Here is a 26,144-nt window from a genome sequence, read left to right as displayed (position 1 = left end):
CGAGTTTCCATTCCACATCGGTCTTCCACTCCTACATTTTCACGCCAAATGTCACGCTTATTGTACAAAACCTAATTTACATCAAAGAAGAAAAAAAAAAGAAGCAAAAACTAAATTGTGGTTTAGAGAGAATGCATTTGAGAGCTGAATCATATGCTACACCAAAGCTATTTTTTCTTTATTTTTATTTTTTAAATGTGTGGAGTCTTACAAAACATCAAGACTGCATTATGTACTTTAACAATGTTTGATTGGCTCACATGGTACCAATCAACTGGGCTCTTGGCTGTCTGAGGTCAGATGTCAGACCTCAGATCTTTACAGCCAGTAATCTCTGCCACGCTGGAATGCATAGTAAGTGACATTTAAGCATCCTGCAGGAGATGGATGCGATTATGAACTCTGAATTATTCAAACACAGCCTTCTGCAGTTACACATTAGCATCTCTAACTGATAACGGAAAACAAATACCAGTTATTCTGGTCCATATTTATGGCTGATTTAACCCGTGAGAGTTTTCATAAAGGCTGTGGATGCACGTTTAGATCAGCTGTGCCTGTTGTCCACCCTGTGTTGAAACGTGTCTACAAGGGGTGGTGGGTAAGAGGAGGCGGAGGGACTTTAATTTATTTCAAGAATAGATTCAGATTTGGCTACAGTCAGGGCAGAACGTGCTAAATCAGCAACACTGAAGCCGTCCTTCGGCATAGCTGCACTTTGGGAGAAAGTGGCCAAAGCTCTGCTGGTGTCGGCCACAGCTGTACTCGAGGGAGCTGAATGGTCATTTTCAGTCTCTGTGGTGGCCGAGCAGCTGGGAGAAAGTGGGACAGAGGTGATGTCCTCGAGCTTGTTGTATAGCATCCTCATTGTCTCAGGGATGGACATACAGCTGAGTGGAGAAAAACAAAACAACTGAAAGTTCCTAGAAGGAGTGGAGCTAAAATTCAGTACGGCAACAAGACAAATCCCCTCCTCTTACAACCCAGTTGTTGAAACAGTCTGCTACCAGATATCTATATTCTTAATAAAACATGCAGGAACTTTAAACAGAAAGCAAATCACAGGTAAATAAATGTGCAAGGTCACAATGTGTTAGTAGAGACGTCAGTGGGACACAGGCGCTGTAAAGGTTAAGTGCCGCAGCTCGGTGGGAGAATGTAAACGCAGAGGAATCGGGAGAATGTGATGAAGACACATACTGAAGAGAGTTTAATCTATAGTTGTAACACAAACAGCAAGGAAGCTGCTGGTATGTTAGCCAAGCATTGTGTTGAACACACAGTTTAACCTCTTAATTAAGAGCATCTTTTTTGTTGGCGTGTGTAGCATGTTTGTAAATGTAGGATGAGTACTAGTGGTTGAGAAAGAGTTACTGTAATTCTACCATGTAATCATGTGCTCACATTTGTTATGCTAGTTAAAGCTGTAAAGTTTAGACACTGTTCAGGTAGCTGATGAATGAATCAGCATAATAAACTACATTCAGTTACTCTGCTGCACACAGATCTTCATAATGCAGAATTTCTGTACATTGTTACACACACTTGAGTGAGTAAATAATAATCACATTTACACCAACATCTGCATGTAAGCATGGTTCTTAAAGACAGAAAACATACCTCATGATGACAGAGGAGAGGTATTCATTAATGGAAGGATCACGTGTATTTGCTCCAAATAAGCTGCAGGTAATCTGGTGAGGTTTCGGTACATTCACCAGCACTGTGGGCACAAATCAGTTTAAATTACACACCACATTCCTTTAACTTGTTCATTTTCCCAAACTGATATTACAACCAGGTTTTTTTTTTTTTACTTAATTTGCCCATCTACCACCATGTTTATAGCCAAAAAACGAACCCTGCAGGAAATATGATGACGTTCAAGAAACCAGGCTGAGATTACTTGTACTTTGTGGCATGACACTTCGTCCTGCTGGAAGGAGTCATGGGTACACTGGTGGACATTGCTAGCAGCAACACTCAAGAAGGCTGTGACATTTAAATGATTCTAAGGGCACCACAGTGTGTCAAGAAAATCTCCTTCACTACTCCACTACCACCCCCACCACCCTGAAACTGGAAATCAGAGCCATGCTTTCAAGTTGTTGTTTTCTAACCCTACCATCTGAATGTCACAGAAAAAAATAGACCAGGCAAACTCAGGCCAGGCAATGTTTTTACAATCTTCCATTGTCCAAATTTGATGAGATTGTGCAACTTTAGCTTTCGGTTCATAACTGACAGGAGCAGCACCCGATGCGTCATCTGCTACTGTAGCCCACCTGCTTCAAGGTGTTCTGCATTCAGAGATGCACTTCTGCATATCTTGGTTGCAACAACTGGCTATTTGAGCTACCATTGTTTTCCTATCAGTTCAAACCACTCTGGCTATTCTCCTCTGACCTCAACAAGGTGTTTTCACCCAGAGAACTTCCACTCACTGCAGTCTTTTCCCAGACCATCCTCTGCAAAACTTAGAGATTTTGCACCCTGACACCAAGACAAATTTCCTTATTTGTGTACAAACTTGGCCATAAACATGATTCTGAGTGTGGTGATGTCAAAAACTCCCAGTAGATCAGCAGTTTATACTCAGACCAGCCCAATTGGTACTACCATGCCAAATGAAAAGTCACTTAAACCATATTTCTTCCCCATTCTGATGTTCAGTTTGAGCTTCAGCAGGTTGTCTTGACCATGTCTTTATGCCTATATGCATTTGATTATTGCATATAGGTTAAAAAAAAAATAGATATATTAAAAAGGATAAACTTTTAAAACAGCTAATTTTTTCCCAAATTTGAAATGAACTTAATGCTCACAAACACCCAGGGAGTCAGCGTCAGGTGGCTGGAAGGTCACAGAAAAGCTGCTGTCAGACTCTGGAAGGACTTCAAAATGCAGGCCACAAACTGAACCTGGTAAGATGCATAAATGAAGCGTTACATATTTTAAGCACAACAATGTTTGCTGCCCACTTTACACCATCTCTGTGTCGACCGGTTTTGTAATGTAAAAACACTCCTACCTGGACTGGCACAGTGAAATATGAAACAGCTCCTCAGCAGGGTGTTAATGGCACACTGGTGGCGCAGCAGCTCCAGCAGGGCTGGGACATGACCAGGGTGGGTGAAGGGAACACTGTCCACCACAGCCCCCCTGTGGGCAGGCACATCCCATGCAGCTCCAGGGAAAACATAACTATGCATCACACCACCAGGAAGAGTCTAGATGAATAAACATTGATCTTTTTTTTTTTTTTTTAAATGCATAAATTACATATTCAATACTAACCCCTCTTTTACCTTTTCCACTTATAATAAATAGTATCCTCATACCACTGTAAAAATCATGTTGCTTTCGTATGTCATCTCCCAGGAGCTGTTTGCGCTTAATGAATCTCTCATGAGAAGCTTGGGTAAGGGTGCCCACTGCAGGTCAACATCTGGTACAGTCACATGTAGGAAATAATCGGAGACAGAGCAGCAGTAATGAGCAGGCTTTTTGTTTCATGTCCATTTCACAAAATACTCATGAAAGCCTCCCTGACCTGTAATTTGGCTGAGCTTCTTTACAAAAGACGGCATCACGGGCATAGCTGGCTGCAGTTTAAGCAGGAAACAGGCAGGCAGCATTTCATTTGGCACCTCATTCAGCGGAACAAACACAGGATAACTGCTCCAGGACACAATTGTACTCCATTAACACCAACGCTAGTGACAGTCAGACTCACTCATAAATGGAAAATGAAACGTGTCCCGCTGGGTGAGAGATTAAAAATCAGAAAGCAGGCAGATACCCCTGAGGATCCAGCTGGGGAGGCTGAGGGACCACAGATGCCATCTGAAGCTTGTGGGTCACATTGCTGACAACTACAGTAACCTGGGCGGCTTGAACAACTGGATTCAAGTCTGTCATTTGAGGAAAATCTATTACTTTTAACATCTCCGATGACACCTGTATTGAATGAACTGAATGAAAGAGAACGCAATTTATCACGTTTTTAACTCAGAAGCTTACCTGACACCAAAGTTTTTGTTCCATTGGTTGGAGGAATAAAGAACCGCATGGTGAAAGGACAATCTAGAACAGGGATGTCAAACTCATTTTACACCATGAGCCAAATTCAGCCTAGTTTCCTCTTAATTAGGCCAGACCAGTGACACTTCCCTTTCTGTCAGTGTAAATACATTTAACTTCAATTTTAATGACTTTTCTATAATAGACAGTGAAAACTTTTACATCACCTAATTGTTTATCTATTACTTTGTGTGGTGTGGTTGACTGTGGGGGAGGTGTTTATCAGAAGGAAAGTTGTAAAACTTGTGAAAATAAAGTTTTACATCTTTCACATTTTCCAAAGCCGTCCAGTGGGCCAGATTGGAGTCATTACTGGGCCAATTCTGGCCCCCGCACCTTATATTTGACACTCTTGATCTAGAATTTAATTTGCATAATTTAAATACAACCAATTCAATATACAAGTGTAACTATACCTTCTTTTCCCATGATTAAATCCCCTATCCTGCCATTGTTTATCAAGTCCATTTCAGGGTCAAAATACTTTTGTTCCCTGAAAAGAGGAAAAAATACAAACAAAAAAAAAACTGCAGTTTATATGAAGAGCTACAATTATTTACTCTCCTGATCATTTTATATACATGCGTTTTGGTTTATGAAATTTAAATTGAAGCACTGAACAGGAATTCATTTTGTTTTAAGCAGACAGACTTTTGGAAAGTTGTTGCTTTGTCACACACCTTGGCAAATGAGCGATTTTCCATAAGTCTTTCCCAAGGCACTGTAGAGATGCCAACAATTTAAATTTAATTTCACTGGAAAAGAAAAAAGGGAACACATGGCTAAATGATCACAAGAGCCTCAGATTTATAAGAGCTAAAGAATATTTGATAAGCTGAGGTAGGCACTTGTCTCCAGGGATGTTGTACTGGGCAAAGAGGCCTTGTAACTTCAGGGAGAAGGCGGCAAAGTTTTTGGACCTGTGCACCCAGAAAGCAGCACAATCAGCAAATAGAGCTAAAACCATTAGTGCTGTCATTATGCTCTTAAAAAAATTTAGTGGATAATGGCACTGCTTACTGCAAGAAAAATGTAAATTTAAAAGCAATCCATTCCCTTACCTTAGCAGCTGAAGCAGGGATTCACTGGGCTAAGAGACAGTTTTATTTTATCAGCATGATTAGCAAAAGGTGAGAAGTTCTAATGACTTGCTGGAAACAGCACAGTCCACTTACAACAGGGGATTCTCCGTGAGGGACCACCTTCACCTCCTCCACTTCACCACACGGCAACAACAATACCTCAACGTAGAATAAATCAGCTGATAAATAGCACGTGGCCTCAGCAAAATGAAAGCTCATCCTTGGGAGAAAAGATTCATATGGATAACAAGGTGTCATCACAGTAGATTAATAGAAAAACAGATGAGGAAAGATATGAGTCTAAAAAGCAAAAACAAAGCCATGGAGGTCAGTTTTATACCCTTGTTGTTTTGCGATAATCTCTAGGCGGAGCTTTGTGGTGTTGATGGTGCACACTGAAACATAACGAGATTCATTTTACTTACGTAAAGTAAAAATACTTCAAAAAAATAAATAAATAAATAAATAAATAAAAACACATGTTACTCACATACCGTTTGATTCTTCCTGGAGTTTTTCCAGGGATCTTTCCAGTGGCTTACGGGATCTGGATTCATCTCTGGATTTCTCCTATTATAGGAACAAAGGCGAGAGACAAAGAAAACAACAATGGACTGTTTGTATGGCAAAAGCAAAGTCTTGTGCAAACAGCCTTTGGTCCTGTCTGCCCATCTCACCATGCAACACAAACTGCATGACACCATCTCAAGGAAAACACTGACATTTGCATGCTTTTCATACTGGGATGTGTGTGTTTAATGAAACAAATGTTTTGGAACTAGGAGTTTGAAATTATTGTACTTAATTTTTTTTGAAGAAGAAGAACCCCACTTCTTCACAAGTTCTCTTTAAGATCACTGCTGGAAGAGAAATTGATAACTAGCCCCAGATGCCTTATCCCTTTGGACCACACATCACTTCAGACCACCAAGCAATCACATTTCTTCAACACACTCCAGAGACTGACCACTGCCAAGCTCCACTCCACATTAATCCAAAAGTATTATCTACCCTGCTGCTCCACCCATGACAAATCTAAAGAAAACTAACCAACCCTCTCTTCTCACAGAGGCCCAGCATACAGATAGAACAATAATAATAGTGACTGCACAGAGTACAGCCCGTTTGCCTCATGTCAGTGCTTGAACTCTCAAACCTCTAACCAAATAATATACATGTACAAGAGGGACATCCTCTATTTAAGAATCAATAAATAGTGCAAAGGAAAATTAATTAAGCCAGCAGTAGTGCATGTCTGGCCAAAAGGGATGCTGTTAAAAAGTGGAATCAAAGCCAATGCCATAAAGATAACCAACAACCCACAGTCAAACTACTTTGTTTTGATTTGAAGGCTTTACTCCATACACTGTACCAGGTGCTTGATAAGTAAATCCAAGTAGGTTAAGTGATACCAGTCAATGCAAAAAAAGAGAAGAAGAAGAAGAAAAAAAAAGGACCGCTGATCAAAAAAAACAAAGCCGTGTGTGTTCCAGGATGAATGATCTCATTCTGAGTGGATAGCCACACCAGTTCACACCACATTATCATATTAGCAGAGCCATGCACTAACCAGCCACATAACGCAACATACCCCCTTTAAACCCCAAACAAAACAAAGGAGGGGGTCTTAGTTTAAATTAGAAATAAAATGAGTAATCTCTTTTGCGTAAGACGAGATTTAAAAAAAAAAAAAAAAAAAAAAAACCCTAACCGTACAACTAAAATGATTCAAATAGACCATTTGAGTAGAGGCATTTTCATTTTTATTTAATGAAGTCTGCCTCACCATACACCTTCGGACAAGCTGAAAAGTGTCAGCCCAACTCTTCTCTGCAAACTTCAAACACAGCTCTGGAATTGTGACCCTGTCCATCATCTAAAGCGTCGAAAAACAGGAGATTGATGGGAAAAAATAAAATTAAACTTTCTTCCCATTTTAAGATGTGTTATTTACATTTGCGCATTTTTTTTTAACTTAAATTGTGTGTTTATTTAGTGAGAACACTATATTCAAACCGACATACCTGGCATGTGGAGGTCTCTTCACTCTTCTCCTTTTGAACAAACCTGCCACTATTTATGCGGATTAGCCAGTTAATCAGTTATGTGGTACCTTTCATCCGCTGTTCCTAATCTGCATTGTACTGTATGCTCAACTGCGAGGGTAATTATCTGATATGTCCATACCCGGGGCTATATTTTTTTTTTATCTGAAAGAAAATATTACACTCACACACTAAAGTCAAAGTGAGACGCTGTGTGCTTCTCCCAAGCAGGCGGGCGTTGTCAGTCGGAGCCAAGCCCACAGGACGTGCAGTCAGTCTGCTGCTAACAGCTACCAGCCGGGTCTCTGGAGTTAGCTAGAAAGCTAGCCATGAGCTAACAAGTAGCTAGCTGAGTCGTTTCGTTTCGCCACCTTAAATTCCGCTTCATCAGACCTTTTGCCAAGGTGAGTGCTGTTTATTTTTGGATTTGTGTTAATACAAGACCTGGTACTGGTGCAACGGACCCTGCTTGTCTTTCAGTTTTATTAGCGTCGCATCATTTAGTTATGATTAGCTGCTCGCTAGCCGGTTTTTCCCCTTTACCCCCCCCTGTGTGTCCACACTCGCCCTCGCTAACGAGGAAGCTACTGAGTTTGGAAGCAACGAGCGAACATCTGTTGCAGAATATCCGCTTTTAGAGACGTGTCTTTCAGATGTTATCTTCATCCTGAAATGTTACTTTGATGTCAGGTGGCATTTACCTGCCCGGTAGCATAGTTAGCTTGTTAGCCACATTGCCCAGCAGTCAACCAGCTAAGTTGCTAATAAGTTAACGTTGTTGTTAGGGACGTGTACACTGACATTTGCTGTGCTAGTTTCTTTTATTGAAATAGTTGGTTAAATAGTTGATTTCTCAGTTCATGTTATGTGATGATTTTTGTGTATAGTATTTTGTTTTTTTGTATTCTTGGTGTGCTTATGGTGTGGCGTCTTGTTTGTTTTTTATTTGCTAAATAATGACTCGCTGACTAATTTGTCTAACTGGTGTATTGACTTTCCACCCACATTTGTGCTGATGATTGTAAACTGAAGGCATAGTATTGTCTCTACAGTCTCACTGTCTTTACATAAGGTGACTTGGGTTTGTTTAGAAATTGTTGTTAAACGCCTCTCCAAGCCCAGAACGACTGACTCGTTAATAGTTCCCTTTTCACTTCCACTCAAAACAACTTGTTAAGAGATGTTTGCAGCTTTAAAAGATGAAAGTAAAGCAACATTCCTTCAGTTCTTTATAGTACTATTGACTTGCAGTAAATATAAACCTTTTATGTTAATTTGTGTAGTGACGAATTGGCTGCAAGCCCATGCTTATCCCTGATTTTCCCCCCCCCCCCAAAAAAGGGTTTGTGTTGGCCTTTAGGAAAGGGCTTGAACACACATTTCTGGACAGTATGCATTTTCTATAGTGTTCTTGGACAGTCCAGTATGGAAAAGAGGCCACTCAATGGCTTTATCATGTGTCACATTTTATCCACTGTTGTCAAAGACATATAAAGTACTGCCAACTTTTCAAAACTTGTCTCCCTTTTCTTAGGGCAGGTTCACTTAAAACTGTTCTATTAGTGGAATTTGTGCGCTTTATTTGTAGTTAACGTTACCTTTTCTGTGCTATTGACAAGCAGTATTTGGTCCTCAGGCTCCAATGTGTATTTGTAGTGACACTTGGCTGCCGAAAGTACTGCACCCACAAGGCGCCTTTCTGAATTGGTATTTGTGTTTCGGTATTTTAGCAACACGCAAAAGAGGTTTAAGATTATGTTAAATGTACCCTTTTGCTATGTTGTAGATTGGCCAGTGCATCTGTGATGTGAGGGTCATGTTTCGACCAGTTTGTTTGGTATAACCTTAACAACTGTTTTTACACAGGAATTAAAGAGTTAGTTTCTTGGGAGAAGTTAGGAATCCCTTTGCTGGACTAGGCCTAAAACTGATTCAAACAACATATTCATAAATCTTTCAAATCTTTGTGTACCTTCAGACATCTGAGAGGGAAAAATTAATAAATAAAATCGATTAGTAAATGTCTTTGCATGGACAAGAAAATTATTTCTTGTCTCTTGTATGAGGAAATTATGCCAGGGGTAATATTTCTACCAGTAGTAACTTGCACTTCTATTGCTTTCTCCAGCTTGTGTTTCACAACTAACCAAGATGTAAAAACTAAATGTACAGCTGGAAATTAGAGCCACGTTTACAATTTGTGTGATCTGATTTCTGTTACTTCTGAATACTTATGGCCTGAATTGTTAACAGGTCAAGTGGTATTGCGGTCGCGTTTGTAAAGAGGAAAGTAATACTGCTTAAGGCAGTAAGGGATAGGTGCTATTTGCACAGGCAAATGGCTTCAGAGCAGAATTTATAATGAAATAAATTTGCATTTCTAATGCGTCAGTCTTGTGTCATGACAATGTTTCCTGCATTCTTGTTAAGCTACCGAGAATCATTCTTTTGTGCGACGTCTCAAGTCTAATTGTAGTTTCTGCTTTTTAGCCTTTTATTGGTTTGGGATTTATTACCATGATGACTGTGCAATCAAAATGCAGAAATGGAACCTGGAGGCACTGGAAAATATGATGCAACATCTTTCTCTTTTTTTCTTTTCTTTTTTAAATTCTCCACAGGAACTATCATTCAGCCCTTTGTTGGACCTGCAGTCTTTGGATCTGATTTTTGCAGTCCTCACATTTCACAATCCCTTCCCGCCATCTTGCACTTTCTCCCTTTGATACTTGCATCTCTCGGTACACAGAGCCATGGCAGCTGCAAAGCCAAAAGGGCAGAACTCTCTAGCCCTTCACAAAGTGATAATGGTTGGCAGTGGAGGAGTGGGCAAATCAGCTCTTACACTCCAGTTCATGTATGATGAGGTGAGCTGCTCACATCACAGTACTCAACTGAAATTCCAGTTTTGAGGTTTTAATAAAAAAAACTCTGGCATAATGGATCTCTTTCTGTTTTCTAGTTTGTTGAAGACTACGAGCCCACTAAAGCAGACAGTTACAGGAAGAAAGTGGTGCTGGATGGAGAGGAGGTGCAAATTGACATCCTTGATACAGCCGGGCAAGAGGACTACGCAGCCATCCGGGATAACTACTTCCGAAGTGGCGAGGGTTTCCTCTGCGTATTTTCCATCACAGAGCTGGAGTCTTTTGCAGCAACAGTAGACTTCAGGTGCAGCCACTTAGATTCTTTTAATGAAGCACTTACCCATCCATTAGGATGTAATTAAGCTATTCTTCTTCCTTTGCTTTTTTGATACTTCATCACAACTCAAGGTTTTTCTTCCATCAGGTTGACTAGACGCATATGAGTAAGGATTTTGTGCATTTACCATGCAGCGCTCTGTTTATTTACATAATTCACGGCTGAATGAGATTTCCTGTTCATTTTGCAGAGAGCAAATTCTGCGAGTGAAGGAGGATGAGAATGTGCCCTTTCTCCTGGTTGGTAATAAGTCAGACTTGGACGACCGACGGCAGGTTAGCGCAGATGAGGCAAAGGCACGTGCAGAGCAGTGGGGCGTGTGCTACGTGGAGACTTCGGCCAAAACTCGTGCCAATGTTGACAAGGTTTGTTTAACTTGCTGAACATAATAATTCCTTCCTATGCTGACACCAAGCAAAACAGACACATAAACACAGAAATGTGAACACTTGTGTTTTTTATGTTCTCCTGTTAACAGGTTTTTTTCGACCTAATGAGAGAGATCCGGGCAAGAAAAATGGAGGACAGCAAAGAGAAAAACGGGAAGAAGAAAAGTAAAAGTTTGGCCAAGAGAATTAGAGAGAGATGCTGTATTTTATAGTCGTTAGAGGGAGCAGGCTCGCTGCTTATGTACATACGCATTTCTCAGACTTTTGCTTTTTTTTTTTTAAATTTTAATTTAATTTAATTTTTTGTGCCCATACCTGACCATGACCTTCTGTTCCTGGTTAACAGGACATCTGACCATGTGTCAGGAAGTAGTAAGGTGGCGCTTCATACACCATTTATAGCTCTAACTTTTTATGTGCTGACACTCCAAATAATTTATGTACTCTCTCTCTTTCTCACTCTGCCCACATTACAGAGTGTAATAATTCAGTGGTGTTTTTAATTTAGACCTAAGCTTGAGAGGCTAAGTCCTGAAATGTTCCAAAACTTTTCATTGTAAAGTCTGACGTGTGTGTGTGTGTAACACACATATTAAGAGAGCTGTGCAGTGCAAGTTGAAAAAAAGATTTAAATGAAAGTCTAAGCGCCAAGGTTTAAACAGGGAAGATGTAACTGGAGCTCAGTACTGGAAAGCCCCAATCCCTTTTAATTAATCCACCATCTTTGGTAAGAAGGGTTAGTTAACAGACTCGGCAGTGTAGTGTCAACCCAGAGTTCATCAAGAGCCACAGAGGAGATGAACATTGCACTGAGCCTATGAAACCTTTCAATTAGAAAAAGTTTCATTATCAAAGCTCGAGACAAAATTTGATGCCATTCCTATTTGTCGTTTTACACCTCAGTTTTACTACGTTGTACAGTTAAGTATACTTCTTTTTAGTCGTGACGTCAAACATTTCCCTTCTTCTCCTCTATCATATCACCCAGTGTAAGATAAGCGCACTAATGTTTCCACTAATCTCTCCCCTTACCCCACAGACTTTTGAGTCTTCTCAAATGCACAATGGACATTAATTGTTACCCTTGAATCTGTGAGAGATTTTGCAACACTTGAACTCTTTTTCAATTCTAACATTTCAGAAGTTTTACCTCACTTGGCATTGTCTTTTTTGCGATAAAGGAATCCCTGGTGCTCAGATAAAAGGTGATTCCATAACACTACATCCCTTACATGCTGACACATCTTAATTTTAAAAACAAAGAAACACATTGTAACATGTAAAAAATGTCTTTTTTCATTTATAATTTTTCCTGACATTTAATCTGCAAACTTGTATCTCCTTTTTCCTTTTGTTAAATGGAAAAGTCCTTAATTGGAAAGCTGGGGTAAATTAATGAATAGATCATTTTTAAGGCATGAAATGAAAATGAGACTGCAGGCTGCATAGACGTGAGGTGATACTTGTCCAAAAAAAGTTTTAGTCGCCAAAGAAAAACGCTAGCTAGTACAAACAAGTGCCCACTTATTATTTGAAGTGAATGACAGCTTGCTGTAACGAGCATCAAAAGTAAGCACTACAGTCTTTGCAAAAGTCAAAAGGAGTGTCGGGAAGCGTCGAGATTTCAGTCTGATTCGCCTGGGGAAAGAAATGCAAGGTTATGAGGGCTTTAGTAATTCTTGTGCAGTGCGTCACTGTTGCCTCTCTGTCCATTGTGAATGTGAAACATCCCCTCATACTCATCCTGTTTGCCTGTAATCTTAGACTGCCAATGATTTGCAGAGTTTAGAGGTCACTGGCGTTCTACTTTGCTACTTTTTGTGCAAGGCTACCCTGTGTTACAGTGCTGTAGTAACATGCCGAATGTGTTCATTTTATCTTGTAGATGGCATTTTAGAGGCAAAGGTTGAAACAGTGTATAGAAATTGGCAAATTGAGAATGCATAGACCAAAATACACTGTGAAAACTGCCCCTTGTTTCTTAATTTATGACTGAGCCTTTTCTTTTCTTGTGAACAATATAATTTATTTTTAGTAACTTATTATTTGTTTTTAATATTTCAGTAAAGTTAAACAGCCACATTGAGGTTGTTGCCATTTTTCTCTCTGATTCACTACCAATCGTTAACTTAATAAGCTGCTCACCATTTACACTAAAAGATTGCCACAACCAATAACGTGCCCAACACTGGAGTCTATGCAAAATGTTTGCTGTAATTGCAAAGAGGAAATGTGAAACTTGGAAACAGTTTAAAACACTGACTGGGTCTAGAAACTATTGAGAACTAGAAGCACTTGAGCTGGAGCGCCATTTACAGATCTGACTGCAGTTTGGAAAAAAGTGTGTCATCCAACAGCTATGAAGCTTTCTTTTGTCTGTATGTTTGTCTTTTTAATGTGCGTTTATCATGCAACTCATGTCTACAGCAAAGCACATAGTAGGAGGAGTTGGACTTTAAAACAGTAACGTGAGGTGGCATCAAACTGATTGGTAAGCAGTTTATTCTAATATATGTCCTAAGGGCTAAACTCCCAGAGGTGTGGACTCGAGTCACATGACTTGGACTCGAGTCAGACTCGAGTCATTAATTTTATGACTTTAGACTTGACTTGAAAAAATGTTCTAAGACTTGTGACTTGACTTGGACTTTTACACCAATGACTTGGGACTTGAATTGGACTTGAACCGGTTTACTTGAAAAGACTTGATATTTTACCCCAAATATAAAATTTAACATGCATATTATATAGAGATTGAAAATGTGACGTCATTCACGGGTAGAACCGCAAAGGATTCTGGGAACTCGTGGCAAGCGGTACTAGCGCACGCAGGCTTTCAATTGAAATCAGTCACACAGCGATAAAAAGAAACACAAAAATGTCAAGAAGCTGTTGTATTATTAATTGCAATAGCCGGTCGCATGGCAGCCACGGGAAGCCGACGGGTAAAGAGATCGGTTGTTATCGGATTACGTCGTTGAAGAGAAATTGTTCAAGCCATGTTTCCGAAGTAACAAAGACACGACGGGTGGCCTGGATTGCAGCCATTCAAAGATCAAATATAACGTCCCAGAACACTCCAGCTCACAGGTTAGTCTGCTCCAAGCATTTACACGAAGGTCAGTGTTTTTTAGTAGTTAATACGTCATTTTCATAACATAATTGGTGATATAGGTTACAAGCAAGTCTGGCGCTGAACAGAAATGGTCGCGCTATGCTCCTTTATTTATTGTGCATAAATAGTGAATTGTCCTGACACAATATTGCGTTTCGCTTCTGTTATTATGGTACATTGACAAAAACATATACTTTTATTCACAGAATAAAACAGTTGTTTTGTATCACTAATTGTCCAGTGCGATTACAGCATACAATATTATTGTCACTGCTACATTTCTGTAAGGCGTACCAGAAATTATTTCCACTACTAATTAATTACCGTTAAGCTCAAAGGTTATATTAATAAACGGATAACGAATGTGTATTTATGAAGACTATTTGTGAGACTGGTAAACTTATGATACGTACGATGGTCTTTACTTTCTACACGGTGCATTTCAAGGTCCTGCACCCATCCGTCGGTAAACTGTACCTGGGCTTGTTGCAGTGACCGGAAGTTACTAAACTTCACGAGTGTATGCACTCACAAGAACCGTATAATTATAAATATGCATATAAATATGCTACGATGAGATAGCTGACTTCATCTAACTAGTTTTTTTTAATGTATATGATATTTTTGTCATGCGATTTTAAAGCCGGTGTTGTGCCAAAAAGTGATTGTCTGCCAAAAACTGATTTCCAGTGTTTCTGTGTATTTTTTATGTGTAACATCTTTACGTATGTTCGTAAATAGACTTCGGTGAACAGGGGATACAAAGGGGTTACATAAAGAATTAAAAATTTATCTGTTTTTTAAGTATCTTTACAACTTGTACTTACATTATAACCAATCCGGTCCTTTATCCCCACTTAAAATATTTTTACAGAACTATTGTAATATTTGCTGCCATTTCTGCTGTCCTGTTGGGCAACTTACTCTTACAAAATACATTTTTAATGTTAATGAGATTTTTTTTACTGCATAAATAAAGGTTATATAAAAGTCGCTGCCAAAAACTGATTGCGGCTTGTATCTTGCTACACGAATGTTGTTTGTGGCTCAAGATGACTTTATGTCATCCATAAGGGATGCATTTGACATATGTTTAACATATTATAGCCCAACAAGTTACTTATAGCACTTTAAATATGAGCAATCGCTTTTTGGCAAATACCGGAAATCAGTTTTTGGCAGACAATCACTTTTTGGCACAACACCGGTCCTACAACCGCATCCAAGAATAACATGCAGCTTATCTCAGAACTGTCGGTGAAAATTATTCTTGGAGCTAGGTTTAATTGAGCTGCATTTTAAAGAGGTGCAATTTCACAATTTGTGTATATTTTCTAAGTTCACTATTTTGTCATGTGTTGAGAAAAACACAGATTTAAAAATTACATGGTCTAATATTTACATTTAGCATAACTGCAACATACTTTTTTCTTTTTTTTTTTTTTAAAGACTCGAAAGGACTTGAAATTCAAAGTTTCAGACTTGTGACTTGACTCGGACTTTTACACCAGTGACTTGAGACTCGACTCTGACTTGCCTGACATTACTTGAGACTTGACTTGAGACTTGAGGATAAAGACTTGAGACTTACTTGAGACTTGCAAAACAATGACTTGGTCCCACCTCTGTAAACTCCAGTACACCACATAATGATTGAAACGCCCTGAAAGTTAAAGTGGCACGCACAGAAACTGGAATGAGCATAAAGATCCCAGTTTATTATTACTCTCCTTCTTTAGCTTGAGATTATTACATTAACCGCATTGTGTCTTCATTGTTGAGGATTACAGAAGCTGCCCTACATAAAGTGACTACCGTAATGCTTGCATACTATAACACTGGCTAAACAAAGTCTTTCTTGTTTCAGTTGTTTGTTGTGGGTTTTTGTTTATTCAAGGAGACATCATTCATAATCATTCTACTGCTGTTACTTTGTTTCCACATATTAATTTAATAGACTTGATAGCCCGAAAAATTTCAGTGAAATACTAAAACAGATGTTTGTGTGAACGCTATGAGCGAACTGTCCTACTGGGTATTCAGATAACTTGTTTTGCCTTTTCTATACCCTTGGAGTAAAAAAAGAAATCTATAGGTATCTATGTAATTGATTGGATGGTTGTATGTATGCCATCAGTTAAATTTTTCCTTCATGTTTACTTATTTTTAACATAACCACTAATGTAGCCTATCTGTTTGTGAATACAAGAGGTGATGCTTACATTTCAATTCATTTTTTTTGTGAGTTTGGAAATGGCAAATAAAGTGGACATTACTAATAACACTTTGTGTATGTTCTGTGTGATACGTTTATTGTTTTTTGCACTGAACAGGTGAACTTTGAAGTGCTGTGTTATATGTATAAACATGGATAATCTCTATCTCCTTACCCTGATCTTTCTTAGAGGAAAAGCACTATCTTAAGGTCATAAAACAAGCTCTTGAAGTGTCTAGGTTCTTTCTAAGCACCTTAGAAACTCATGAAGTCTTTCAGCAGGCCTGTATTGCCAGGAAAATAGCAAGACATGTCCATAAAAACACACCACAAAAACACTTGCCAGAAAATGGAAAAGTAACATTTATTAGTGTCTTTGTTGGATAAATAACAATAAAAACAGGTAAATAAATATATTTGTCACAATTTCAGCTTGTGCATTTGGTTTAGAGAAAAACGTAAAAAATTGCTTTAGCTTTTAGGTATCTTTCTCGTGTTACACCGTGTCTGCGATGAATGATGTTGTAATTTGTAAGGTATTTTAGTTTTATTGCATATAAATGTATCTATGCGCACACAGAATTTGAAATGTTATTGTACAATAGTGAGCAAACTAAGGTGTCGGTTGAGCTTGTGCATTGCCAGTCAGATCATCTTCTAATATTATTAAAAAATATCCTGAGTAAATGCAAAATGCAGTTGGTAAATGATTTAATGTATTCGGTAAAGGTTATCCAAACCTACCTGACCATATGTGAAAAGTTCTGCAAAGAAAAGTGGGCCGAAATTCCTTTGATGTGTGAGACTCATTGCCAGTTATTGCAAATGCTTGACTGCAGTTCTTGCACCCAAAGGTGGCCCAATAGGTTACTAGGTTTAAGGGGTATTTACTTTTTCCTGAGTTTGGAAAGTTTTTTTTCTTTAATAAAAAGAAAATCTGTTTTGTTTTTAATACTTAAATTTAACTTCTTAATTTTCCAATCATTCCCTTGACAAATGACCATATTCTGTATAGTAATAATTAATCATTTAAACTGAGGAATGAGGAACAGATTAACTGTGATTAACGGCGCGTGACGGCAGCATCTGGTCTTATTGTAATCAATGGAAAGACGTAACCTGTAGTTCCATTTACTGGATACGTAGAAAATAACCATCTCCTGTACACTCTGGTTAATATCGCATTTTCATATCATTATGTGGTGGTTTTTTGATGGTAGGGGTTTCCCTTTCGCTGTGACGTTACCAATGGATTACGAATACGAGTGCCATTGGTTGACAGCGACGCACAAGGCCTGTAGTTTGAAAGCAGCCTGGGCCCGGGTGAGCTGTACCGTTAGCTGTACTGGGAACAAAGTTAAATTAATATAAACACATTCAGAGATTTTTTTGAGCTATTTAACGCAGAGGTTTTGCTACTTTCGGGTAATGCTGCAATCAGCTGAGGTAGCAGTCCAGCAAGATACGTGGACGCAGGCGTGTTTTTGAATGGCATTGTTTTCTTGCATGTTGACTGAGTTGTCTTGAACTCCACACAAGGAGAAGCTAGCTGGCTAAGTTGCTAGCGGCTAGCTGGTTAGCCGCGGACTATCCGGCCAACTCGCGTGCTGTTCACTTCCTTGTTGCACACCGGAGCGTGATGGAGGGCAAGAAGTTTGTGAGAAGGAGACGGAGTTGACTACTTACATTTTAACACTATTCGGTAAATGGATTTACATGCTCGCACAGACGATAACGTTTTAGAAAAAGTGGATCTTAAATTTAGAGAGGCTTTAGGCCTGTGCTTTTACCATGAAACGGAATGCGACTGTGTAGCCGAGTACAGTTAGCCAGTTAATACTAGCTGGCTAAACCGACTAGCATTAGCTGATAAATCTGGGAGATGTCCGTCCTGGAACACAATGGTTGAGTATCGTATGGCTCTGTAACCAAGAATCATTTTGTGAATTTGATATGAGCCGGAGTGTGCTGGCACTAAGTGTCATTAATTTCCCTCTGAACCAACTCACTTTATCTTCAATCTGAACTGTACTAGCTTTGTAATGCTAACGTTAAGCTAGCTAGCTGGCTGGCTGTCTACCTGTGATTTTGCTGTTACGTTAGCTGACTAGCCTGTCACCATAGCTAGCCCAATGTTTTGTTCCACGACACACCAAGGGACATAGCTTTGGTAAATTAGAGAATATATTATTCTTAGCGTGGTGGTAGCATTTATTTGGGAGATAAATGCCTAATTCGGAGGTGCTTCGCGAGGGTCGGGGACGGAGCCCCTCTGCACAGAGAAATGCTAGCAGGCAGGACAGGCGTAGCAAACCGGGGAGCGGTGCCGCTCAGCGAGACAGGCACCGTGAGAAGAGGCGCTCATCGGCTTCTAGAAGAAAGAAACGCAGGCAACCCAAGGAAAGAGGCTTGTGGCATACCGGTACAATAGAGGACCCTGACAATGATCGAAGAAGTGCTTTTGAGAAAGATGTTGAACTTCGGACACTGGTGGAGTACGATGACGTGAGCTCCCAGTCAGAGCGTTTTTCTGGGAGCCCGTCTCCTAAACTTGACCCCCATGCTGAGAGTCTCACAGCGGACCGACTTAGCGATGTTGACTATAATGGACCAGCATCCCCAGACAGAAGTCACCCCAGAGAGCGGGAGGCAGTAAGCCTCAGCAAGGACGAGAAAACAAGAGGACCACCTGAGAGAAGCAGGCAAGAGAAGGAGCTAAGTAAGAAAAAAGACCGTCACAGTCGGGAGAGGGACTCCTCAAAAGCCAGGAGTGGAGGAAGCCTGAGTGGCTCTAAAAATCACAGAGACACTACAAGGAGCAGTGACAGGAATGGCAAAAGGACATCTACATCCCAGTCCTCACAATCTGCTGATAAAAGGGATTCAAAAAGTCACAGAAGTAAAACAAGATCTGATAAAGAGCCCCCATCTGCATACAGAGATGCTCCACAGTCTTACAGAGATGATCGTGAGGACCTCAGGGCATACAGGAGAAGTCCTGGTTTTAAATCAGAAAGTCCCTATGGGACATCATATTCATATAACTACCAGTCTCCTGGCGGTTATAACCAGCTGATATCTAGAAGAAGTCCAACTTATGCGAGCAAAAGACTTTCTCCCAGTTCCACATATTACAGCCGAGATGCAGACACGTATGGGTCGTACGGTGCCCCCAAGTCACCCAGTTCATACTCGAGCAACAAAAGGAAGAGATCACCTGTGAGCCCAGTGAACTGGCGCAGGTCTCCGAGTTACGGTCGGCACAGTCCTTATGAACAAGGAGAGTTTGGCTCAAGTCCTTATGGTAACCGGAGGCGATCACGGAGTCCATATAGGAAGTCCTTGAGCCCAAGTCCTGATGTCAGGTGAGTTGTTATTACGCAGCTAATTGAACATGTTTAATTTGTTGCACATGCTCTGTTGGTGTGGTGACTTTATTAGATTTGTTATAATAAGGCTGCACTGTTTCATTTTTCATTAAAAAAAAAAAAACAACCCAAAAAACAACTTGCATGTGTCACTGCAGTTGCTAATCTGACTGAAATACCTTGAATTATAAGTGCTTTTGATGTACCAACTGAACATGCTGTTCTCATCATTTCCTTTCCAGGCGATCTGCTAGGTCACGCAGTAGAAGTCCATATTCAACTTCAAGGCATTCACGTTCTCGCAGCCGACACCGCCACTCTCGTTCCCGTAGTCGGCCATCTAGTCTTTCACCAAGCACGCTCACCTTCAAAACTAGCCTTGCTGCTGAACTCAGTAAGCAGAAAAAGGCTAAAGCTGCAGAAGCAGCTGCTAAGGCCAAGAATTCGAGCAATACATCGACTCCCACCAAGGGTTCCTCGTCCGCTCATCAGCCCAGCCCTAAATCGAATCACAACTCCAGAAAGGGTCGCCCTCCTTCTCCACCTCAACCGGAGAAGGGACCCCGAACTCCCACATCAACCCAGCCTCAGTCACCCTCAGAGAGGTCATCCAAGAAGACAACAGAGCACCAGACCAGCAGGGACAGGGATGTAAAGGGCAAGGATGACTCTATACATCGGGACAAGAGGAAAGCACCAGCCTCTGGACAAGGCAAAGAAAAGGAACGTACCACAGGTCAAGCCATGTCTACCCTCCCATTGCTGCCATTGCCCCAAACAGTTATTGAGCACATGGACAAAGGAGAAAGGTATGGATGTGCTGACCAGGAAATGTTTGTACTCTGTAGATATGATCAGACTGTTTCAGTATGCTAATGCTCTTTCAACATTTTTGCAGCTTGAAAGACAGCTCACTCTCAGGGAAGAAAAAGTCAGAGAAAAAGGCTCGTCAGCTTTTAACAGACTTGCCTCTGCCCCCTGAACTTCCTGGAAGCACAGATTCTACCCAGAGCCCATCTGATGACAAGAAGTCCCAAACAATTCGCCGAAGACCTAAGTATGTTCTTGATGTATATAGTGCTAAATCACTTTTTGTTTTGTGCTGTTGCTGCTGTTTTCTGTGTTACTATTATTTCAATGTAAAATTAAATTTGTAATTGCCAGAATCTGTGGTCCGAGATATGGTGAAATTAAGGAAATTGCCATAGACTGGGGAAAACGTTGTGTTGACAAGTTCGAGATCATTGGAATCACAGGGGAAGGAACCTACGGTCAAGTGTACAAAGCTAAAGATAAAGACACCGGTGAGTTTTACTGACGATTAATATTCTCCTAATTCCTCTACACCAACTTTGGCACTGATTCATAGTGTATTCTTCAGAAAGTGCAGTTTTTCTTTGACATACAAGTCAATATTGTCATAAAGATCTGTTTTATGTATTTCTTTCTGTTGTCTGTTAGCTGAAATGGTGGCATTGAAGAAGGTTCGACTTGACAATGAAAAGGAAGGCTTCCCAATTACAGCCATCAGAGAGATTAAAATTTTACGTCAACTGAACCATAAAAGTATTATCAACATGAAGGAGATTGTCACAGACAAAGAGGATGCTCTAGACTTCAAGAATGATAAAGGTAATTTATATTTTTGTGAATATTTATGATACTTAGTGGAATTTTAAAAATAGTTTAAAAGATATTTATTTATTCTTTAAAATTCTTTCTTTCCCTTTTGTCTTAGGTGCTTTTTATCTTGTATTTGAGTACATGGATCACGACCTGATGGGTTTGCTTGAGTCTGGTCTCGTTCATTTTAATGAGAGCCACATAAAGTCTTTCATGCGACAGTTGCTGGAGGGACTCGATTACTGCCACAAGAAGAACTTTCTTCATAGAGACATTAAGTGCTCCAATATTCTGCTCAATAACAAGTAAGATTGCCTTTTTTTACCCATTTACAAGAACTTAGTGCTTCATGTTTTAAAACCTTGCTAAGGATGCTTTCAAGTACGCTTTAAGCAGTGTTTTTCTTTTCTTTTTTTCCCTTCTACTCAGAGGTCAAATAAAGCTTGCAGACTTTGGTCTTGCTCGGCTCTATAACTCTGAAGAGAGGTGAGCCCTCATACATTCTATTTCTGAATCTTACCTTATGTAAGATACTTATTTATCATTACCGGTATCTTTTGGGTGTGATTTTGATACTAATAAACAGATGTTGTCTTTGTTTTTGTATTTTCAGTCGACCATATACCAATAAAGTGATCACACTATGGTACCGTCCCCCAGAGTTACTTCTGGGAGAAGAGAGGTACACACCTGCTATTGATGTATGGAGCTGTGGGTAAGTGCTGATACTTTTATTGTTAATCATAAACATTTAATAATAAGAATATCTGAAAGGTGGCATATGTGTGTCATGAATTGTGTTATTTTGTCTATTAAAGATGCATTCTTGGTGAGCTGTTCACAAAGAAGCCAATCTTTCAAGCTAACCAGGAGCTTGCCCAGTTAGAGCTTATTAGGTAAGCATAGCCTAAATTCCTAAACCATGACTGGCTCTCACACAGGGCCACAGATACAGTTTCCCTCCTGTGAGCTTTGAAATTAAAGAAATACATTTATTTCTCCTCACATTTTATTTTCCTCATATTTCCATCACACATTGGTGGTTGAAAGAGGAAAGAAGTGAGCTCTGCTGTACACAAATGTAATGCTTTACCTCTGTTACCTCTGCTCTTTACTGTACTTTTTAGAAAAAATGCCTTTCTGGTTTTTTTTTTTAGCCGCATATGTGGCAGCCCCTGTCCTGCAGTCTGGCCAGATGTCATAAAGCTTCCCTTCTTCAACACCATGAAACCAAAGAAGCAGTACCGGCGACGACTACGAGAGGAGTTTGCTTTGTAAGTTGATGTTTACTTTTTCTTATTGTAAGTCGTATCTGTGGAATTTGGCCTTCCAGCATTTATTTTAAACATGTTCCTGTGCTTTTGCTGCTGTTCAGCATCCCTCCAGCTGCCCTCGATCTTTTTGACCACATGCTCAATCTGGACCCCAGCAAACGCTGCACAGCTGAACAGGCGTTGGGCAGCGAGTTTCTCAAGGATGTAGATCCAGACAAGATGCCTCCACCAGAGTACGTTTGGGTTCATGTTCCATCATCATGTTCATCCTGTAGTGTTGCTGTGCTCATCAGATCTTTTACTTTCTCCACTTCTTTAGTCTCCCACTTTGGCAGGACTGTCATGAGCTGTGGAGTAAGAAACGCAGGCGACAGAAGCAGATGCCGGAAGAACTGGCAGCTCCAAAGGCACCCCGCAAAGAGCTGGGCCTTGATGACAGTCGCAGTAACACGCCGCAGGGTTTGTCTGCCCCCGGAGCCATCAAAGCCCAGAATGCAGCTGCTTCTGCTCTGCTAGGTGAGTTTGACGACTGCTTTTATTTATTTAAGGTGTTGTCGTCTTACACTTGGTTTCATTTCATACCTTAGTTTCATGAGCTAAAAGTAAACTCAGATAGTCTGATGTATTTAAAAATCAACTTGTTACCTCTGAGCTGTGAGGTAATGTATGGAAATGAGCTTTTTAAAACATTACAGCTTTCACCAGACTAACATGCTTTAAACTAGAGGTTAAACTGGAGGTCACTGTTCGGTTAAATAGCCATTACATCCGGAATGTAGCTCAGTCATTCATTTATTCACTAATCTGCCTTTGCCTTCTTCTCTGAAATATTTAAAAGATCCGTGTTGCTAGACAACACACTGAACCAAACTCACTTATGCTCATATTGTAATTTCCTTCCACAGAAATATATATATATATATATGTGACTCTTGGTTCTTGCTCTAGTAATGAATCTTGCAGACTGATATTTCCATTCTCTTCACTTGGGAAAAGTAAATATGTCATCGATTAGATTTATGTATTTAAAAAAGGATAGAACTTGTCATGCAAGGTTATAATATATACGGCTGTTTCCCGAAATGAAGTTATTTTAAACAAAAGCCTTTTTTATAAATATGATATGGCCAGAAGTTGTTAAAGGAACTTTTGCTTTCATATATTGCATTCAGGATATTATCAGTGTTATGACTTCTGCTCAATCTTGTCATTTGTCTTCCTACAGACCCAAAGGGAGCAAACTCACAGTTAACCCAGGAACAGCTGGCAGTTCTCCTGAACTTCTTAGGGCAGCCAAAGAGTGCAGTCAGCACAGCCCAGTTTGTCCAGTCCATGAGCTCAAAGGTCAACCAAGAGACATTACAGCAGCTCTCTAAAGCCTTAGCTCCCACTGACCCAGCTGAGCCTCCTCTTCAGCCTGCAACTGCCAAGCCTCCCCCACCCACAGCCCCAGCAGGAGTACCCCGTACTCCTCCAATGCCCAAACCTCCTTCGCCCCCGATGTCTGCTCCGTCAAATATTCCAGAAGGCGAGGCTGCAGCTGCCACACAGACAGCCATGACTATGCTGCTAGCTCAGCTCCTCCAGGCTCAGCATACACAAAGGCAGGAACCAGTCGATGGTGGAGAAGGAGTAGAGAGCACCAACTCTGCTGGAGCTGCAGCACCGCTTCTACCTCCAGAGGTTAAACAGCCTCCTGAGCCCAGTCCTGTCTCACCAGGTGAGCTGCCTTCTGAACACACTGTGTCTGTGTACCTCAGTAGATTGACAAATACTTTTTCTTTAACTTTTATACCACTGAAGGTCAAATATCTTGTCAGACCAGCAGAAATATTTTTTCTGATTTTGCTTTAAAAATGAAAATAATCGGAGTTTTTTTATTAGCTGATCATCAAAAAGTGAACTAATATTATACATGTGCAATATAATACATTGTGCAACTGTGTTTTCAGTGTCTGATGTAAGTGGGGTGTCCATCCTGCCCCCAGACCAGAGACCACCAGAGCCTCCGGAGCCACCTCCACATGCTGACCTTGACTACCGGCAGCCACCACCTGAGCCCAAGACAGGCCATGCCCCCCCTATTGCATCTGCAGGTGCAGGTGACGGAGGGAGACCCCCAGAGCCAGACTATCCACCTCTGCCCACTGCAGAAGGTTCTGGATACGGTGGCGAATACAGCCATCCACCTCCTCCACCTTTTACACCTGCAGGGTTTGGGGAAAGCTACATGGGTCATATGTTGGGTGGGGGCTTGCCACCTCACACTCTGAGAGAAGTGTTTAGTGGGCCTGGACAGGCTGCCAGCTCCTCTACTGCTCCTGGGGCTCTTGCTCCAGCCCACCCCGACCCATTCCCTCCAAGTGCCGGAGCTTCTGGACCCAGCAGTATGGTTTTCACTGGGGACAAGGACCACCGTTTTGAGTACAATCACAGCCCTTTACCTGTGGAGGGACAGTCTAACCCCAGTGCTATCCACCTTTACAACCATGCCATGGCAAGAAAGGATGGTGTACCTCCTCCACCACCCATCCCAGCACCAGGACAACCCTGGGGCTCCCCCTCTCAAGTCGGGGCTCCACCACTACCCCTTGGCTTTGTCCCACATGTGAACTCGACGGCAACAATCAGAGGCCGAGGGCTGCCTTTCTGAAAGACTGGAAATATGTAAAGTGACTATGGGTGAAAGGGTTGACCCTGAAGCCTCTTAGACCAGATTAGATGGATCTGGAGATGCACATTAAGTTTTTAATAACTTAAATCTGTATAAGGCGTTGTATTCCTCCTCAGTCTGGAATGTGGAATACGCTGCAGAAGGACAGTTAACATCGGAGGAGCTTTTATTGCTCATACCATTTTCATATTTTTTTTGTAATCTATTCTGCTGTCTTTTAAATTAAACTCTGATCTTTTTGAGTGTACATTTATCAGGCTGGGTAAATTTTAAAACTCTACCTTAGCCTTTCTGTAATTGCTTCAGAGCAGACTAGTATTAATGTTTTGCACTACTGAGTGAAGTAGGCGGAAACTATTTTTGGTTATGAAAGGAAATGGATGATGTGCTCCATCTGCACAATTAGGAATATAACCCATAAGTAATGTTGTCCTCCTTTTTCTATTGTCAAGATTATCTTCAAACAGTGGTGGCCCATTTGGGTCAGATTAGTCATGAGCACAACAAGCTAATTGAGAGAATAAGGAGTAGTAACCTCTCAGACGAATGCACCAAATCTGATCCAGCTTCATGGAGAAAGGCTGTTTGAATTCCACATGCCTTTTTTTGCCAGTAGGTGTTGTAAAATCACAAGCAAAACAAAGAAGCATAATCGGATTTTGAAAAGAAAACAATGTCTTCTTTTTTTTCCTGTTTTTTTTCTTTCTTTTCTTTTGTACTAAAATGATTTGTCAACCACCCTCCTCCTCCACCTTTGGCAAATGTTTATTAAAGAAATGCCGACGGTATTGTCGTCTGTTACATTACTGAAAACACTAGTTCTCACAGTGGTGTGGTGACTTCACAGAGCACACCACTGGATGGCAGTGTCATGCCAGAAACACTCACTTACCTAGAGTGTGTTCATTGCACTACAACCATTGACATGTAAACTCACCCTTACTAAACTGTTGGACGTTTAGCTTAACACCAAATTTTGACACTTTGAACATTTGGTATTTTTTGCCTCAGCAAGCACCCTGTGCAATTCAGTATAGTGGAAGCTCCTGTATTTTGAATTTTTATCATTTAA

The 26,144-nt window shown here is 40.6% G+C and overlaps 3 protein-coding genes across 4 annotated transcripts; 2 read left to right on the top strand and 1 right to left on the bottom strand.

Moving 5' to 3' along the window:
* Positions 1-170: 170 nt before the first annotated feature.
* On the bottom strand, positions 171-7,522 carry med1l (mediator complex subunit 1-like). The gene is made up of 17 exons (XM_082546604.1): positions 7,401-7,522; positions 7,190-7,238; positions 5,660-5,735; positions 5,506-5,560; positions 5,259-5,385; positions 5,145-5,173; positions 4,932-5,003; positions 4,764-4,838; positions 4,500-4,576; positions 4,024-4,086; positions 3,803-3,914; positions 3,554-3,678; positions 3,342-3,448; positions 3,032-3,230; positions 2,826-2,921; positions 1,621-1,723; positions 171-890 (listed from the first exon to the last, which is right to left on the bottom strand). Exons 5-17 carry the CDS (start codon positions 5,382-5,384, stop codon positions 623-625), a joined length of 1,452 nt encoding a protein of 483 aa, XP_082402730.1. The 5' UTR covers position 5,385; positions 5,506-5,560; positions 5,660-5,735; positions 7,190-7,238; positions 7,401-7,522; the 3' UTR covers positions 171-622.
* On the top strand, positions 7,194-16,202 carry ralaa (v-ral simian leukemia viral oncogene homolog Aa (ras related)). Of its 2 annotated transcripts, none has more exons than XM_082546605.1 (6): positions 7,194-7,329; positions 7,442-7,614; positions 9,832-10,077; positions 10,173-10,381; positions 10,605-10,779; positions 10,893-16,202. In XM_082546605.1, the coding sequence occupies exons 3-6, from the start codon at positions 9,964-9,966 to the stop codon at positions 11,013-11,015; spliced, it is 621 nt and encodes a 206-aa protein (XP_082402731.1). In that variant the 5' UTR covers positions 7,194-7,329; positions 7,442-7,614; positions 9,832-9,963; the 3' UTR covers positions 11,016-16,202. The 2 variants fall into 2 exon arrangements, with proteins under 2 accessions (XP_082402731.1, XP_082402732.1); XM_082546606.1 differs by having other exon boundaries at positions 7,439-7,614.
* A 1,023-nt stretch (positions 16,203-17,225) lies between these two features.
* cdk13 (cyclin dependent kinase 13) lies at positions 17,226-25,860 on the top strand. The gene is made up of 14 exons (XM_082546213.1): positions 17,226-19,498; positions 19,744-20,310; positions 20,400-20,558; positions 20,666-20,805; positions 20,963-21,133; positions 21,240-21,429; positions 21,554-21,610; positions 21,738-21,839; positions 21,943-22,020; positions 22,282-22,398; positions 22,500-22,631; positions 22,718-22,914; positions 23,624-24,118; positions 24,351-25,860. The coding sequence occupies exons 1-14, from the start codon at positions 18,360-18,362 to the stop codon at positions 25,049-25,051; spliced, it is 4,245 nt and encodes a 1,414-aa protein (XP_082402339.1). The 5' UTR covers positions 17,226-18,359; the 3' UTR covers positions 25,052-25,860.
* The last annotated feature ends 284 nt before the right edge of the window (positions 25,861-26,144 follow it).

The sequence above is a fragment of the Aulonocara stuartgranti genome (assembly GCF_965226115.1).
Source record: "Aulonocara stuartgranti genome assembly, chromosome: 9".
Taxonomy (NCBI): domain Eukaryota; kingdom Metazoa; phylum Chordata; class Actinopteri; order Cichliformes; family Cichlidae; genus Aulonocara; species Aulonocara stuartgranti.
Note: the sequence above shows the minus strand (reverse complement) of the source record. Positions and strands in the feature narration are given on the sequence as shown.